Genomic DNA, 18,677 nt, shown 5'->3' on the forward strand with positions numbered 1-18,677 from the left:
CAAACAAACAAAAACAAACAAAATAGTACCTCAAAGGACCGTCGTTTTGCCTTGCACAGTAATTAATTAATAATTAGATGCTGGTTTCGCCCTGTACTTTTTCCAAAGGACACAAACTGCATGTATTTCCTTTAATGTTAAGACTCTCAAGGTCCAACTGTGCTCAGACAAGAACCGGAGACGAACATAAAAGGAGTGCAAAAAAGGGAAATTAATTTGAGTTTTTGCGATTCGTCAATGTAGCGTTAATGACATGCTGATTGATCATGAACATCCGTCAGGGAAACCAGCTTTCAATTTGGTTACATTCTAATTGGCATTATGGTATTGGGTGGTACAATCATTTCTTTGAGAGCATTAATCACTCAAGGACAGAAGCAAAGAGGATAGATTCGTAGACGCCTCGGTATTAGCAGGTTACACACAGCGAGGGTTCTTCTTACGACCAATGGTGGCTTTTAACAGGATGCTGGCACTTTTGCATGGGATCCTGTCTTTCCTGCTAGAGTTACTTGCATGTAATTAATGGGTGAGAGTAAATCTGGGAGGCTATTGTAATGGATTTGTTATTTCAAAGAGATCACTGGCTATGACTTCTTTCCTATCCTCGGTGGACAAGAATCACAAGGGAGCTAAGATACCAAAGGTTTTATCATCCGGCTTTCCTTTGTACTGCACTGAAATCAAAGTATCAGGAAATAACATGAAAAAGCAAGCTGACGCAGAATTAATAAGGCAGCATTTAAAAGATGAAGGACGACCTGACCTCCCCCCTGGCAATCTGCAAAACCACTTGGACGGTTTAAATATAGGTGACAAAAAAAACAACAGGATATTTGCTGTGTATCTTGGAGGACCTGGGCGGAAACTGAAATGAGTGACACACACACACACACACACACACACACACACACACACACACACACACACACACACACACACACACACACACACACCTCCCTCAGTTGCATATTGAGAATTCTTATATTTACATTTTAGGCGTTCTAATGCACCAAATCCAATTTAAATCCCTAGATTAATATGATTTATCTCTTTCAGTCATTGAATCAAGGCCATAATATTGCGTAATTGTGCACCATTGACGATAGAGTGTCTCTGTCCTGTACATCTATTGCACGTATTTATTACTTTTGCGCCTCTCGCTAAGACCAGTTGGCAGGTGTACAGGACATCTCTGCAGGTAATCCACTACCTGCACTAGAGCTGAATAGATACAGATTTTTCTTATGGCCACGTTAATCATTTATCCCAGTTTTTTTATTTTTTTTTACATAGTGTGAGCTTCTGTTCCCTTCAGGTCTAAACTTTGTGGTCTTTATCTACTTCCTGATTGACAACAGATGCTTATGAAATAGGTCTACAAACAGATGATTTGTTTAAAAGCTAAACTCAAACAGATCCATGATTAGTTTATTTTCTCATCACTCTCCTTCCTCTGTTGTTTGTTTTTTGTGACACCAAACCAAGGAAAGCATTATGGGTGGGAATCACCAGAGGCCCGAACATAAAATATTATTGCGATACTTAAGTCACGATATAATACGATTGCATTCTTAAACATTTTGCGATATTCTGAGTGTGCAATATATTGCGATATATTAGCTTTTATTCAACTGTAAATTATGCAGTTTGTCACCATCTGTTTTATCTGATAAAACACTATTTTCCCTCTTTCTATTTGCATCAAAAAGGGGTTTGTCATAAAAATTGCGTCATGCACCCGACAAACTGAACCGTTTGTATCACTGTCTACGTAGTCCAATACAGCTGACCCAGAAAAAAAACAAGCACCATCTGCTGGACTGACAAAGCACAACAAGTTTTCATTTGTATTTGCAATATAAATATTTTATACTATAAAAACTTGATAGTTGGCGTCTGTGTGTGGAGACGTTGTTGCCAAGGAAAATGTTGCGATGCCGAGCTGGATCGATTTTTTTCCCCTAACCCCTAGCAAGCATCTGGTTTTGATTGAAACATTCAGAGAAATGTGACGTGATTAATGTTTCATTGAATTTTACACTCCACCTCAAAATTTGCATGTACAGCCGAGTCTTTTTAAATCCAACCCTCCTCTTGATTACTTGCTCCCCCATTTTGACAGGCCCAGAGGCCGTAAATATTAGGGAAAACACCTTAATGCTGAGTTGCACCAACATTGCACCATCTGTCTCCTGGAATGTCAAAGCGTAAAACGTTTCCTCCACCGTCTCCATCTCCCCCTTCCTTTCATGATTGAAGTGAATTTATATTCGCAGATATAAACGGCGGGCTACAGTAGATATCGGCTGATTATCCCGTTCACGGACAGCGCACAGCTTTTAATTAGCGGCGAGTTGTTGGTGAGTGTCAGCGCACCATTACTAAGAAGAGCCCATTGACCATAATTATATACGTTTTAAAATGGTAATAATTACACAATGCAGCCTAAATGAGCCATCCGTCGTGTGTTATCAGGGTCAGGTGTGTTGCTGGCAGAGGAAATGGGATGTAGCTTTGACCCTTTGTGTAGTGGCCACTCAAACATAGAATATTATTATTTTTTATTCTGATTACATTTTTTAAATGAATAACAGCTGCCAAAAAGCCTTTGGACATTACAACCCAAAAAACATGCCATCCAGAGGGATAGAAGCAGCTTCCCCACACTATGAAAAGGAAGGATTTGTCTAACTTGATATTAAGGCATTGTTCTACCAAACAGGCTGGCTTGTAATTTACCTGCTCCACTCTTCTGGCCATCGAGTTGCAAGTAAGGCCCCCTATAAAAATAGAAACTAATCCGTAGCCTCATCTGAGAGGTGGAGGAGCACAGCAGAGCCCCGTGGCAGGTATTGGGGCTGACATGATATGGCGAGGACGGGTTGTATTTGAGCGTGTCTGATTGTGTCGGAGCTGTCATCACCTTCTCTGCCCTGAACCGGTGGCTACCCCGGAGGCCAGTGTGCCAGGTCACCGTCACGACAGAGTCACATTTGTGAGGCTGGGAGATGCTTTACGTAGGAGTGGAAGCAAGGTCGTTGTACCTATTTCCATTGTACCCTTCCGTCTCTCGACTGTGGTGGGGTGTATGACATACAGAAAAAAACATAGATATGTGACTGTTTATTAAATTCGGCTTCGTTCCAAACGGTAGGGTGCTGAAAACAGAGGGATGTGTCACGTGTAATTGTGGTTAAAAAAGTAAAACCGTCCACACCCCCTGAGTCGTGGTTGACAGATGTTGTCTCACACATCGCTTCGTCTCTGATTAAAAGAAAAGGTGTTAAGCGAGTCTCTCCACGTAGTTTTTACATGTGCGAATCACATTATTTTTATGGTGGATTTTCTCTGTAGCAGCTGACTAATTCCGCCCCCCAAAAAATATTAATCTCAACATGTGACAATCCTGCACACAGTTATGTGGTTTCTTCTGGTAATAAAGCACTGTGCATTAAGGAGTCTCACTCATTTCAGCGTCCTGCCACCACATTTACATAAAGAACGTACTCAGGGTATTGTCTGCCTGGGCGTTCCCGTCTCGCTGCTGTGCAGGAGAACCTTTTCTTTAAATTCCTGTAGACCTGTTCCATCAACGAGCTGATGGCTGATCTCCTACACGGACTGGATGAGGATCACCACAGCAGCTTGGCGAACGCTTTAATTCATCTCAGAGATCACCTAAATAAAGGCAATTAGCAATTATTTGAACGTGATATCCCCTACCAGCTCCCATTCATATTCCCTTCATCATTAATTTATGAAACAGGCCTGGCAGCGGCTTCTGTTTCTTTTTGTTCACAAGCCAACACTTTCACTGACACTCTAGAGAGAATCAGACATGAATGATATGGAAGAAAAAGTATTCCAGAGTATTTTCTAGGACATCTGGAATGCTCTCAACCTTTGGGAGGAAGCAGGTGATGGGATATGCAGAAAGATAATGAAAAATGGATTTAGTTGCTTTCTTTGTCAGTGCGTTCTTGACACAAAGAACAATGAAGGTCTTAACCATAAGTCCACATTGTAATCATGGCTACAGCACATGGAGGCGGAGCCCGAAACCCACCTCTAGGGTTAGCCCTCTGCACTCTCCGCTATCACACCAACACATCTGTCATGCACACCCACTGTGCTCAAGAGAGAGATTAGCCACACCGACAGCCAGCCCTAACAGTGTGAGGCTTGAAAGACTGAAGGAGCAGAAAGGATGCACGGGTCTTAGTGCAGGTGTCCACGGTTGCCCCATTTCTAATCCGGGGAAAAGGTCAGCACGCTTCAACCTCCATCCAGCTGAGGAGAGCGACAACTGAAAAATATCTGAGCTGTGGAGAAAACAAGACTTTTTGGGGACATCACCTTGGGCTTTGGGAAACACTAATTAATTCTTTTAATTTTTTTTTTAACTTTCTGACAATTTTAACTAATCAAGGCATAAGCATTACATTACATTACATTACAGTCATTTAGCAGAAGCTTTTATCCAAAGCGACTTACAATAAGTGTATTCAACATAGGTATTCAAGAGAACTACTAGTCACCAGAAGTGCATCTCCTTTCTTAAACAAGCATCTTAAAGCATAAACCAGAGCAAAAGTATAGTGCAGAGGCAAATTACTACGAAAACAATAATTGCAACAAACTAATACGAATACAATAAGTGCAACAAACAAATACGAATGCAATAAGTGCTACGAGGAAGGCTCAGGGTAGTATTTCGCAAACAGGTTAAGTGTGAAAGCAACCTAAATTACCTTCAGGTCCACAGTGTCCCTGTTGAGGACAGACCAGGCAGCAACCTCTGGTCATGACAAGTGAAGCTGATGCCGAAGTGTCTTAAAACTTGCATTCTCTTTACTGATCAGCAGGGGGCAACTCCTCCGATTGCAAAGGTAATCCGATTTGATGGAAGTTATGAGAAAATGACTCTACTTCTCTCTTGATTTATTCCCTCAGTAAACATTGTAAACATGAGTGTATAGTCTCAATCACTAGTTTCAAGTCTTCTTCAATACAGCACGATGTTCATTTAGTAAATTATGGTCCATTTAGGGTAAAATAGATCATAAAGCGGAGTGTGCTTTAGGGCGGGCTTACTGTGATTGACAGGTTGCTGCCGCTTCCAGAGCCGTATAAGGCGTCTCCAGGTCACTCCTCCGCATTCCAAATATGATAACTACTGTTCATTGGTCGGGAAAAAACAGCATGGCGATAATCCAAAATGGCGATGGCGAAAACGCCGAACTCGAGGTTTTCAAAACCGCAGTCCACAAACCAATGGGTGACGTCCCAGACTACGGCCTCTTTCTATATACAGTCTATGGAACTTTGTCGTCACTATCGCCAGTGTATGAAAGTAAAGCTGCTCTGTTATGGACCTGAGAAAAAACACTGGTGTTCTAAGGTGCTTTAAACTGGTGGTTCAGTCAGTGCATGACGCTGCTGCACAACACTTGATAGAGTGAAATTCACATGGAAACAAAAGAGCACATTCACCCTCTTTAGCAGATATAGTGTGATTCATCACAGACAAGAATATGAGTGTTTAATCAAGGAAATAATTTCCAAGGTGCCGTATACTAATCAGTAACTGTGTCTAAGTAATAAATGATTAAGGCTTAAACTCATTGAGCATTATTTAAAACGTACTTTGGTAGACGTTTCATTTCAACAAAACTTTAAATTGAATCAGATATAAGACAAAGTTTTGAAGAGATATCACAAGTATACACTTTCTTTGCTGGTTGGTGAAGACATGTACTGTATATGAACAGCACATCTGTTTAACTGGCATCATTTTAATTTGCTTCTTTCAGCATTATTCTCTCTGATGTGTTTTATACATGAACATCAATCGCAGAATCGTCTCCGTTACTGTTCCGACACAGAAAGGGCTCTCTTCCTGCATAAAATGGGACATGTTATGTAATTTCTTGGCATATATACATCTGTTTGAAAGTAAAGTACAAAGGCGATGTCTTTAAAATGACGTGTTCTTTGATCACAATGAGATGTATGTGTCAAGTTGCAGTGATTTTGTTTGTGTCTTTTGTTTTTACTATCTCAGATAATTATATTAAGTGAAAATGCATGCTTCTATTTCAACCCTGTCCTGCTTCATACTTTATACTATGGTCGCACACAAACACAGCATGCCCGTGCAAGGAAGACCACTGTGTTGCTGCAATCTTTTGAAAGAAATTAAAAGTGAGATATGTCAGGTTTTAGACAGCATCCCACCACTGAGACTGTGATTATCAAAGAAACAAACCAATCTTTTAACTGCTGCTACTCATTCGCTGTTCAACTTAACAGCAGTTTACAACAAAGTTTACCGGCTGGCGCATATCTGGGCGTGTTGATGTGTCCAACACCCCCAGATCCTCCAAGTGTAAAAAAGTAAAAAGGCTGATTTACTGGTAAAGTATGGCGTGCCCCAGTGGTCTATACTAGGACCAATTCTATTCTTGCTGTCCTTTTTTTGTCCAATCTGCTCGTCCTACTCGATACTTATTGATCAATAAAGTGCGACCATGTCTGCTCAATCCGATTTTATGGGAAGGCGTATAAGTAACACAGTATTTCTCTACATTTTAGTGTTTCTTTAGAGCGTATCCTAGGCTTTTCACATTTATGGGCCTCTTTCTACGTGTTACTTAAACGCTGCAGGATTTATGTTGTGAAATTGCTTTTTGCATGTCTCTTAACAACAAAACAACTTAGTAAGGTTTAGAAAAACATTATGGTTGGGCTCAAAATAATTAACAACGGCAATGGCTTCTGAAAAGGCATAAATATGAATTCACAGATGTCGTATTTGTATGGAGCATTCATTTTAAAGTTTCAAATTGTTTGTTTGTGTCGTGTTGGTTTATACAGTGTCTATAAATTCTGCAGTAAACACTTTGTTCACTTTTTTTTTACTCTATGCCCCCTGTATTCTTGTCTATGAGATCTTAAATTCTAGTTGTCAGTCTTTTTGCTGTTTCCCATCTTAATCTCTCTCTCATTCTCTTGGTTGCATAGTGCTTTGTTCCCCAGGATTTGGAAATGCAAAATTAAAATCCACTTAATTTCAAATAAAAGTGCAAGTGGACAAATAAGTAAAATGTCCACAGCAGTCTAACAGTAAGGAGGACTATGTGATGCACACTTTTTAACAATATAAAGGAACCCAATATTTTGTACAGAACTGAGGTGATGGAACTGTGTGGTGAGACCTGGAACAAATCAAATGAAAATGGAAGTGAATGGAGTGATTTTCCTGAGATACGGTTACATTCTGTGGGTTTTGTACTGTCAGTATGAATGATGATGGGATGTAAAAGGTCAAACTCTGTTGAGAAAACAGAAAGAAAGGATAGCCTCTCAAAACGTTTCAGCTTCCGATCTTACATTAAATGCTTTCAAGATGTCGGTGGAAAACTGAGTGAACTGGACGGAAAGCTTCCGTCTTCAGCCGGCGTGATTTCATTTGTGAAAATATGTAGACAAAGATAAACTTTACCGTTATAATATCTTCCTTAGCGTATAGTGTGATACTGTAGCAGTAGCACCAGAGATGTCATTGTTTCAGGTTGGCCAGAGAGACCAGCCTCCTGGTTACCACCTAAGTTGGCATGGCAACTGTACCATGTGCACAGCCAGCAGAACAATAAAGGGCACATTAACATTGTTGAAATGCATGCATTCATTCCCATGGAGCAGTTTCTTGTATGAACAAATAATGAGGAGTTTTACATAACAGGCATTCTACTTTCTTTCTCTTTTTTTTTGAGTTTCCCTGCCTCAACTTACTCTTCTCTCTGTTGTTCGGGAAGTGAAGATTAGAGAGAAAGAGCAGAAAATGTGAAATAGCTTGTAAGCCGGTATAAAACAACGGCACTTGGATTTAACTCCACTGAGCAAGGATGGTACCAGACACTCATTATGCAACAACCTGCATGGTTTTCCCTTCAGCGTGATGTAAAGATCATTCATATGGAAATGAAATGTTGTCAATGCAAAGCTGCGTGAATGGGTTTCGGGGTGGTCTAATGGTTTGACATCTCCATGACGAGTTTGATCCTCACAAAAAGCTGAGTGCTGCTATGTTCGTTTTGATATGGGTTCCACTGCCATGCCATCCGAATTATTGCCCGTCCAATGGGAAAGTGTCATTTTAATGATATCTTACAGTGGCAGCCATTGACTGCATGCAACTAACCTAAATATATAGTGCATCACACGTTTTCTAGAAGCAAATTGTTAATAGCTTTAAATCTAATACATGATTAAATTGCTTCTCTTTGTGTCAAAGGACAATTCTGACATTTGTATTGATTTGATAAAAACATCAGAGGGACTGCTTCAACCTGAAGTAACCGCTGTAGTGTCAGTCAGTTTTGAAGCAGAATAACTAGTCTCTAAAGAAAAAAACAGTTTTCCTACCAGCCCTCGTAGACAAAACCCTCTGGGTGTAGCAATGTTGTAAGCAGGGTTGTCGAACTAAATTCAGGGCCCTATACACCAACAGACTCAGTGGGCCATTTATCAACATGATTTTTATATTAAAATACGCTCCCCAGTTTTTTGTTTACCTGGCATACCTATAATGATGGTGATCATCTGAGTGGCATCAACATTACTGTCGTTTGCCATTGCAGGCTTGTTGTATCATATGAATATTGAGATTTCAATGAATATCGTTGATACCTAACATGGTAGGCTATTTTACTTGGCAAGGGGGCTAACATATCATTCCAACGTTGTCTTTACTGCAAGGTTCACTGCAGCTCAGTGTCAGATGATTGCATTTGTAATGAGACCTCTAACCAAATTACAGATAACTGGTTGTGAATGTAACGCATCAGCAACCCCTGTTGAACTTTTGCTGTGGCTGTGTCTGCATAGATTAAAAGCCCAAATGCAAAGTTTCACATCATTAAATGCTTACCCACAATGAGTAGTTTAAAAAAACAAAACGTGGCTAATACGACATAAAAGATGTATCCTCCATCAATCTCTCCTCACTTGTCTCTTTTGAATCACAAAGACATTCATCCACTTATTTTTGGCCGCTCTCCTCCTTGTTGACTTTTTGATGTCTTTTGTGTCATTGTTTGTTACCTTGATTATGCGGCTGTTATAAGTCCCTCTGGATTTCTGTTTCACCTGGGTATTTGTGCTTCATGCCGCATTTCATCGTCCCTGTATCTGATCATCCGTATAAACAAGTTGACAATATACCAAAATCCTGACAGAAATCACCGTATATTCATAGCATCGCGGCATTAAGCACGGCACATTTATCATTCGACCCTCATCTACAGCCTATTTATAGCTACTGGTTTTAGCAGAGGATGCAATGTGAAAGTCAAGTTCTTGACATCACTGCAACAGAGATGATTTCATTTCCTGCAATGACAACACCATGCTTGGATAGTCGCCAAAGCTCATTTGCATATTAACTTGAAGACAGATGCTACACGGTCTTTCTGCTGTGTGAACAGTGCGGCGAGTCGGTCTGCGCTCATGCCAGTCCAACTGGATTTGTGTTTACCAAAACTGCATCCTTACAAACATGACAGATTTCTTTATTTGGAGGAATTAGGCATTAGCTCATCTCGTTACCTTGTCGTTTCTGAACAGCTTTAGCACGTCAGACTTCATGGCTTTTCCCGTCTTACTTAAAATAAACAGAGGTTTTGGGTTTCAATAAATAATGAACACAATTCTATCATGTCCTTCAATGTGTCTGAAACCTAAATTGAACCGCTTGTGTTGTGAATGCGCACATTTAAACCAGACTTAATGCTGAAGTAAATATTATGATAAAGTTCATAATGATAGGATTCTATCTCTTCAAGACAATATTATTTCTTTTTTTTTTTACTTTGATAAGAGACCACTGAGTTTGGATGGTCATTTCCAATGCAAGTGGACAAAGCACCCATTCACGGGAAACAGTTCAGAGCAGCTTTTCACTTACATTTAAGAGTAGTGGAGGACGAATACAGGTCATTTATTCAAGTTAAAGTAGAAATACAACAATATGAAACTGTTCTTTACCAAATAAATGTCCTGTTTTGGAAATGTCAAAAAGTATTATTGGCAAAATGTACTGAAAGCATCAAAAGTAATGTAGGAGCAATAAGTGACATTAACTGCTCGCACATGTCTCCAGCTGGGAAATCTGTGAACTCTCTAGCTTCCTCAAGCCTTAGTAGATTTTAGTAACATAAGGATAAAGAAACAGCTCTGTTACATGCAGCAATCAGATAAACAAAAGCATAATAGGCATCACGAAGGTCACTTTTCAAATTTCAGTTGGAATCGGCTGTGGTTCTTCGGCTTGCTGGGTTTGCTTTGTGCTACTGGGTTAGCCTTTGTGCCAGCATTACCGAGTTAGCCTTTGTGCTAACTAGGGATGGGTATTGTTAGGATTTTATTGATACTAATACTACTATTGATGCTGCTTATTGGTTCGGTTCCTTATGCTGATGTGTGCTGATGGCTTTTTTTAATTATTTTTGTTAGAAAAATAAGACAATTAAAAAAGCTGCTAGTCAGTGTTGTTATAAGTTAGTGTTATAACTTATAACACTAACTCATAACAACACAGCTGCTCCTCTTATTAATAACTATGCATCAAGCAACTGACTATACACTGACTAACTTGTTACATAAGTCCACTGTTGAATATTGGGTGCAGGTCTTTCACAATAAACTGTGTAACGGCCCTGTGACAATCGTTCATCCTCTCCTGTGTCATCTTCCCTGTAGCTGCTATTGTGAAGGGACTCGGGTTGGGACCGGCGGTGATGAAGAAGGGGGGGGGGATTGTCTGGCTTCAGCCTCAGTGTTCGCCAAATGTTTTGACAAATTGCTGGTGTCTCCTCCGCTCCTTTTGAGGGTTTTGTTGCATAAGAGACAACGACAATTATCAGCATCTACTCAAGTAAAACTTTCAATCTTTTTCTTCTCTCTGCCATCATGTGTGTCTCAAGCTGTACTGAGTGGAAGTCGGTGTGTGTGTCAAAGTAAAGCACGACTCTGCCCCTTATGCAAAGATAGAGACAAAGGAAAGAGGTTAACAGCTCAGTTTTTTCCCCGCGTAGATCTCACTCCGTAACTTCTAAAGTACCCATAGCAGAACCGTAAACTCCGAACCTTATTCGTACCCCACCTATTTACTACTTTCCTATCGGCCCCGGTTTAGAACCGGGTATCGCGGGGCATTCCTTGTGCTAACGTTCCTTACTTAGCTTTTGTGCTAACGTTACTGGGTTAGCCTTTGTGCTACTGGGTTAGCACACTGAGCAATGGCACCCTAGGTTCTTTGACTCAGTGGATGTGTGCTGATGGACAAGTTTACTTCTGGACATTTTTTTTAAATCTGCTGTTGCTTGTGTTTTTTTTTCTTGCCCGGCTAACAAGTCTATAGAATATAGCAGTTGCCAGAGCTGTTCAACCAAAAAATGTACACGAGTCACCTATGGTTCCTCTTGTGCTAGGAGAAATAGGAGTCCCTCAAAACCGCGTTCTAAAAACAACGATTGCTCCTTATTCTTGCATTGAGGACACCTAAAGAGATATGAAAAAGTTTAATCCCAAAACATCTATTGTTTCACCTGTGTTGTTATGGAAGACTGCCCCTAGAAGGCTAAGAGACAATTCATCTCATACGCACCCTCCTGATAGGAGTGACTCCAGGTGTGCTCAGGTTTACTCAGGTGGACAATGATTACTTCCGTTCAGATCAAGCTAGAGCAGACAGCACCGGTATTCAAGTGTCTCCAGTCCAGCTTCCTACATGCCTTACCAACAATGTGAGTTTCTTTCTGGACATTATTTGGTTGAATTACTAGTGCCTGTTTGTAGTGGTTTAACCAAGCAATATCCTCATTAAGGCTTAATAATAACAACAACAGGAATCTACTGTTTCATAATCAAAGAATACTTTTATTAATCAGAGCACTTAAAAAAGGAAAGCAGCACTATTAGAGTGCTAAATATTTGTTGAACTTATGACTGATTCTGTAAATGTCAAATTGCATCTCAGCAGTCTGAGGTCACGGTGACCAATATCAAATCTGCCTTGTTTAAAGTTTTGAGGAAAAACCTGGATACAACTCAGGCTTTTAGTCATAAAAATATTATATCAGACTCTGAAGGTCACGGGGTCACGTCCAACACTGCTCCGCCCATCAGTTCGGTCTCCCTTCCCGTCCTCTAGAGGAAATCTGTCTGTGTGGTCGCCCTCCTGAGAGGCTTCACCTGTCTGCTGTGCTCCTAGGCCGTCCTGTTTCAGGATCACACAAGATCGGACCCATAGGCCAGTGGGCCTTTAGTGAACTGCAGTTTCCGCGTTGTATTCATTTCTCAAGACAGGATGTTGCCACTTGGATGTAGCTAATTTTAACTACTTTGTATACTTTCGGTAGTTTCATCTAAAATATTCCCAACATAAAATACTGAATAAAAGTACAAGTACCTCAGGTTTGTACTTAAGTACAGTACTTGAGTGAATGTATTTAGTTATTTTCCACCACTGCTGTTTAATTTACTGTATACATTTTGGCATATCGATGCAGAGAAATTAAAAACTTGTTGTGAATCCAAAAAAGGGATTGAATGATGGAGAGAGAGAGAGAGAGAGAGAGGGAGTGAGGAGCCGGCCTAAATAACCCATAGGCTCAGTTTACACAGGTCATCCATATTAGATGGCTCATCCCATCTCTATCTGCATGCTACCTGCAAACTGGGTCAGAGGCCATCTCGCTGATTGGCACACTCTACTTTTTTTTTTTTTTTTTTTTACTATCTCTCACTTCCCATTTCCCTTCCTTTCTTTGATTTTGTTTCAGAGCTTATTACATCAGCAGCTGACTGTGCCACATCATGCTGGGGATGAAGATGGTGGTGGACTCCCTGCGTGGACGGAGGAGGAGGCTGCCCTGCTCCCTCTGGTTCCTCCTGCTGTTCGCCGCTGGAGGTCTGGTTCTCTTCATCCACCAGCGGGACCTTTCAGAGATGGTCCTGCAGCAAGGCCCAGGTTAGTCTCCCCTCAATTATCCTTATTATTTTATTATTATTACTGTCATTAATATTTTGACCTCTTCAGTTATATATGAATGACTTCAATTTATGTCTGAACCTCTACTGTGTTATCTTGCAATGGCATTTTACGTCACAAACTATCAAATTTATACCCAATCATTATTTTACGTTGCCTGGATATACATTTTGCATCACCTCTGAAGGCTGAGCTATATTAGTAGTAATGTATCATTGCTGCATCATTGATTAGTGATGGAACTAGGTCACAGAGCGAGTTAACCTAGTTAAGATGATGTGGCTGATTGAGACAGGCTGTTGCTGTGATCATGACTGTAGCCGTGGGATGACGTAGGTGGTTTGGTATGATTATGGCCGTGGCACATCAGTTTCTAATGGATGTGTCTTCACAGAGATGGAGGCAGGCCGTACGTTCACTTACCAAATGAGTCCAACCTTTGTCCTCATGGAGGGGACCCAACGTGTTTCTGCTCTGCATTCAGCATTAAGGAGATTGGGGTTTAAGCAGCCGTGATGAAGAGTGTCCTGAGCGTGTAAAACTAAGCCGCTTCATGTCTCAGAAACAAGAGATCAGCCGCTTGCTTACGTGCCTCTTTTTGGCTCGTACTACACCACTCCACCTAAGAGGGAGCAGGATTAGTTGCATGTTGCTGCCGTTGTAAAACCCCTGACTCTATCTTCTATATTTATTTTTCTGCACATAAAAATCAATAAGTTTGGCGTTGAACTGGTCCAGCAGGCTCTCTGGAGAGAAAACCGACTGAGCCGAAACTTAGGGAATTGGGATCACCATTTTGTCTCAACATCAATGTTAATAATTAGGAATATCCGGGGCAGTGTTACATTCTACAGCAATTGGAGCTACTTAGCCAGAGGGGAATCTCTCTGGCTGGATGCTTACAGCGAGTTCTCAGGTGAAAAAAAAAGGGGAAAAAAGCTGTTCTCAGTGACACAAACACATGCAAGACACACAAACACACATATATATCAGACCCCAGACCCATAAGAGCTTGTTAGAAGTTGGCTTATGCATTTGAGGATTGCACCCCGTTTTTTGATCGTTTTCATCATTCCTATTTTCATGTGCAACAAGAACCAGATGTGAGAGCTCCAGCTGTCATGTGAGTGGACTGCATCTCTTTATTCAATTAAAAACACGGGTCGGTGTTGGAAGTGTCAATGGATTATCGTTGTGGTTTTTTTCATTTCTTACGCTTGACATTTAACAGGCTCATTGAGAGGATTTACTTTTTCTGGTGTATGCAAATTAAGTCATATTTGATAGTTTTAGCCGTCATTTTGGTTGTTCTGAAGCTCTAGCGTAAGTTCAGTCAGGAAGTCAATATCGTATGCTTAGTCTTGTTGTTTATTTATCTTACATCTGCCATTATTTCCTCTCTCATGCTCTCTCATAATTTCCTCGCTGTCATTGTTCGGGGCTGTCGATCATGATATCAGCTGTTTAGATCAGCTGGTCTATCCGATTGCACAGTGACACAATTAGGTGGTCAGCCTATCATCTTGATGCCGTCTCTTATTAAATATGATTGTCTCAATACCTTCAGTGTGTTCATGCTGCTGTTACGCACCCCTCCACCTCCCAATCTCCACCCAATCGTCACAGATCCATTAGCTTCATCAACTCATCATTCTATCAGCCTCATCAGCCAAAGACTCTGTCAGGACTTTATCATCACATATCTGTTAATAATAAAACAATTATCTTTTCCTTTTCTGACTTCTCTGTCCTCATTGAAATAATGTTGAACTGATCATAGAGGCTGTGAACAAGCCAACAGTTTAGTTCCAAATTATCTTTTATTTACAAGAAAACTCACCTCATCATTTTATCCTATTAGACATTTGTGTATAATTGTCTTATTAGCATATGAATTCTTGAGTTATGGGCAAAAACTTGTGTTTTGTGAGGCACACCAAATTTTAATCCTTGAGTCCAAGTGGACGCTTTTGACAAATTCAAAGAAATTTGCTTAAGGAGTTCCCGAAATATCACGAGAATGTGACGAACGTAAGGTCACAGTGACCCTTGACCTCCAAAATCTAACCAGTTCACCGTTGTTTTTTTAAAAGAAATTCCCGACAGGCGTTCCTCACATATTGCGTTCACGAGAATGGACCGTATGTACGTCCGTGCGAAAGCCAGCGTGGAGCAACTACAGGAAAGAAGTTTGACTGTAAAAGATGTTTACAACAGACAGTTTGGGTTTCTTGCCCCCTTTGACATCTTCTATTTTTAGCATTGTAATGTGTTCTAATTCATGGGGGAAACAACAATGTTGGCCTTGAAGCTGGTACTTCTGCTCACTTTACTCCTTCAGCTACAGCGAGTCACCCTGCGTGTAAAATTCCACTCGACTGTGCATCAGAGAGCTGGCCGGTGTCATCAAGTGTGAACACAAACTCTACAGTACGCCAATGCACACAGTTTCCTACCTCTCTTTTGCACATCCGTAGGTACATGACATTCATTTACTGTCTTTAATTAAGGAGAGCTTTGACATTTAACATGCGCTCTTTGGAACCAAGCCTCACCATGTGACTTCATGTAGTAGTTTGACTATGACAGACAGTCAGCAGAGGTGGGTAGTAACGAGATACATTTAACCGCTACATGTACTCCAGTAAATTTGGGGAGTAAATAAAATAACCAGATGGCATGTTCACAAAAACACTTAAAAAGTTCAAATTAACCAAATACACACATAGACATAATAATACACTACAACAAAGAAGCTGTTATATATATACACATGTATGTATAATTATTTTATATTATAAGCTATATATATATTTTATTATATGTATATATATATATATATATATCTTTATTTTTTTAAGCTATATCAGTGCTGACAATAAAAGAGATAGCAACAGTCCATTGATGATTTCTCCCTCTTTTGATTACCAAGCATGTTGTGCATCGTGCGTCTTAGGATAAGTTTTGCAGCCTAAGCACATCCTTTTTTATATCTCGTCTGCCATATCGCTACTTGAATATCAGAGTAAGAATTCCAGTTTCCTAAATCATGCATGAGGCTGTGTGTGCTGTATACAGAATCACAGTGGCCACACAGTCTTCCCAGCCCCCACGCTAAAGCGCGATGAGCAAGCAGTAACTTTGCCTTAAGCTATTGTGCTTCACCCTAGCAGAAGCTCATATCTAATAGAGCTGAGTTATAATACATTGGGTGTCAGCTTTTATCTGCCTCCCCCCTCCTTCTCCACCTCTTTATTTGGCTCGCAGTGTGCTTGAGAGCTTTGTATCCCACGGTTTAAATGGCCTGCACTATGGTAACTGAGAGAACTGCGGTTCTCCCCCAGGTAATTGTTTAAGGACAATTGGAGGAACAGCAGGGAGAAGAAACACCTGAAGAGCAAGCAGTTCAGATAAATTGTCTGCACAATTTTTTTTACACCTCTGGGCATTTTTTCAGATGGGTATGGCAGTGAGGGCGGACCGCTCAGGCCAGTGGAAGGTTGGCCCACGTGTCACCTCACAAACCTCAATGCGGAGCGAGCCGTAGATGGTGGAGAAGAGGGAAAGTTGTGCACCATTGCATCTGTGCATCTGGGGAAAAAAAAAAAAAAAAAAAAAAAAAAAGCTGTGTGTTTACTAGCAAGCGAGTGCCTGGATCTCAGGGTAAGCGATAATAATGTGCCATTTGTTAAGTGCTTTCAACAAAAGTAGCCTCCATTATCCTAAGTGCATACAGTTTAGCATTGCTGGCCTCTGCTGGCTCTGGCTATGCGCTTGGCACTGGGCTCACACTACACACAAAACATACTCTTTGTTTTTAAACCCAATTTCCTATTTTATGTAAATTGGTGTTAATACAATTTTAGTCATACGCCACAGTGTTTTCCATCTTCTGAGAAAGATCCACCACAAAACCTTGAGCTATGTTGCTGCTTTATAGAAAATGTTTCTTGCTCGTCGTGCACGCTGTTTTGTGTTTATTTTTCCTGACCTGTGTTCTGCAATATCCGGATAAATAGCTTAAGTTGTTTAATAGCGCATCCTTGACAGAAGAAGCTTGTTGAAACATGTTATTTTAAAGGACAATAAGAACTCTTCTGATGGCTCTCGGTGAAGAATTTAAAAGAAATATGCCAAATTAAAGTAATTGGTTTTGCATGCTTTTTTTACTCAGCCCTCCATGTTGCTAAACCCATCAGCCTCAAGCTGCAGCATTGCAAATCTGAGGGAAAATGATACTGGCATGAAATGATATTAAAGAACAAGGCTGTCTCGGGGTTCAACACTAACTTTTAAATATTAAAGCTTCAGCCTTTGGTTGCTGAAACAGAAAATATGGTCGCCATGTTTAGTCACCTTATATTTTGAGTAATTAAGATGTTATGCATTATACATCAGGTAAATAATGAAAATGTAACATGAAAGTATGAAAGCTTTATTAAATTAACCAAACTAAATTCTTTGTAGTTTGTGTTTTAAGTAATACTTTACATATTTCATATTGTTCTCCGTTTGTTTTCCATGCTGCAATTTTCTGTCCCTACTTTTTACATGATAAATAGTTGTTCCACTGACGGCAGCCATGAAACAAGAGTACAAATGAATGCTAATGTAGCTCTGCATCTGCTCGATGAGCTACTGTTTGCTAAGAGCGTCGTCATACAGTTTTATCTTACTTAAAGTTTCTTGACTTTCTTTGTGTTTTCACTATTTAATGGTGTTAAAAAGCAGAGCAATTGTAATCAATACTTTGGATTTCTTTTCATGTCTAATGTGGGTGATATCAATACTGTAACTGTAGCAGGAGGAAGGCTCAAAAAAAGGCCAAGGTCTTAAAAAATGTCAGATTTAATTGACTGACTGAATGAAGTATAAAACCACAACAACGCTACTTCCCTTTTCGAATGCCGTGTTACATTTAATCCATTGATACAGTCCAGTCCAATCGACTTACTACTGCTGCTGCTGAGACGTAGAGGGGGAAGAAGAAAAAGGTCCATATTGAGTGATGCAACATTTAGGCAGCATGCCATACGGCGAGCTGGCAGCTGCAGAGAAAGCTAGGTGTTCAATAAATCACTGAAGAATAAATGGTATAAACTGTTGGAGACATGCAGACAAAACATTGCACATGGAGGAGAGGTTAGCTGTTGGGAGATGCTGGGTAAGTAAAGCGATAGAGATAAACTATATCTTTAGATGCACAGAGGATTGTTTGTGATCAAGCCACGTTTTTTTCCTATTTCAAATACAGTTAATAAAAAGTGGAATTAAAATGAATCATGCAGCTGTTCAGCGCTGGGAGGACCCCCCCCTATAACTCCCCCTCCCCTCCACCTCTGTCCCCAGGAAGCGAGCATATTGTTTCATGCTCGGAGGTAAAATTTGATCTCTCCGTCAGAGGTCCAGTAATCCCTTAAGCCTTGTCTGTTGGCAAAGTCCAATTTAGCCGTCTCTTAATGTAATTAAATTGTGCTGATGACCCTCAGAGCGGTGGAGCTGCGCCGTATTTTCAAATGCAAATCCTCCACCGGATGATTGTGGGGGGAAAAAAAACCTTGGCTTTTGCCGTTTTTTCAGTTGTGTGCGCAAAGCTCCTTTAACAAAGCCTGTTTCTGTT

The 18,677-nt window shown here is 40.5% G+C and overlaps 1 protein-coding gene across 1 annotated transcript in view; it reads left to right on the forward strand.

Moving 5' to 3' along the window:
- The first annotated feature begins 12,882 nt into the window (after positions 1-12,882).
- Positions 12,883-18,677, forward strand: part of LOC129100147 (carbohydrate sulfotransferase 8-like) — a 121,467-nt gene continuing 115,672 nt past the window's right edge. Inside the window, exon 1 of the mRNA XM_054609701.1 lies at positions 12,883-13,036. Within this exon, the coding sequence (XP_054465676.1) occupies positions 12,883-13,036 (154 nt within the window). The remainder of the gene's footprint in view (positions 13,037-18,677) is intronic.

Source organism: Anoplopoma fimbria, chromosome 2, assembly GCF_027596085.1.
Source record: "Anoplopoma fimbria isolate UVic2021 breed Golden Eagle Sablefish chromosome 2, Afim_UVic_2022, whole genome shotgun sequence".
Lineage (NCBI taxonomy): Eukaryota > Metazoa > Chordata > Actinopteri > Perciformes > Anoplopomatidae > Anoplopoma > Anoplopoma fimbria.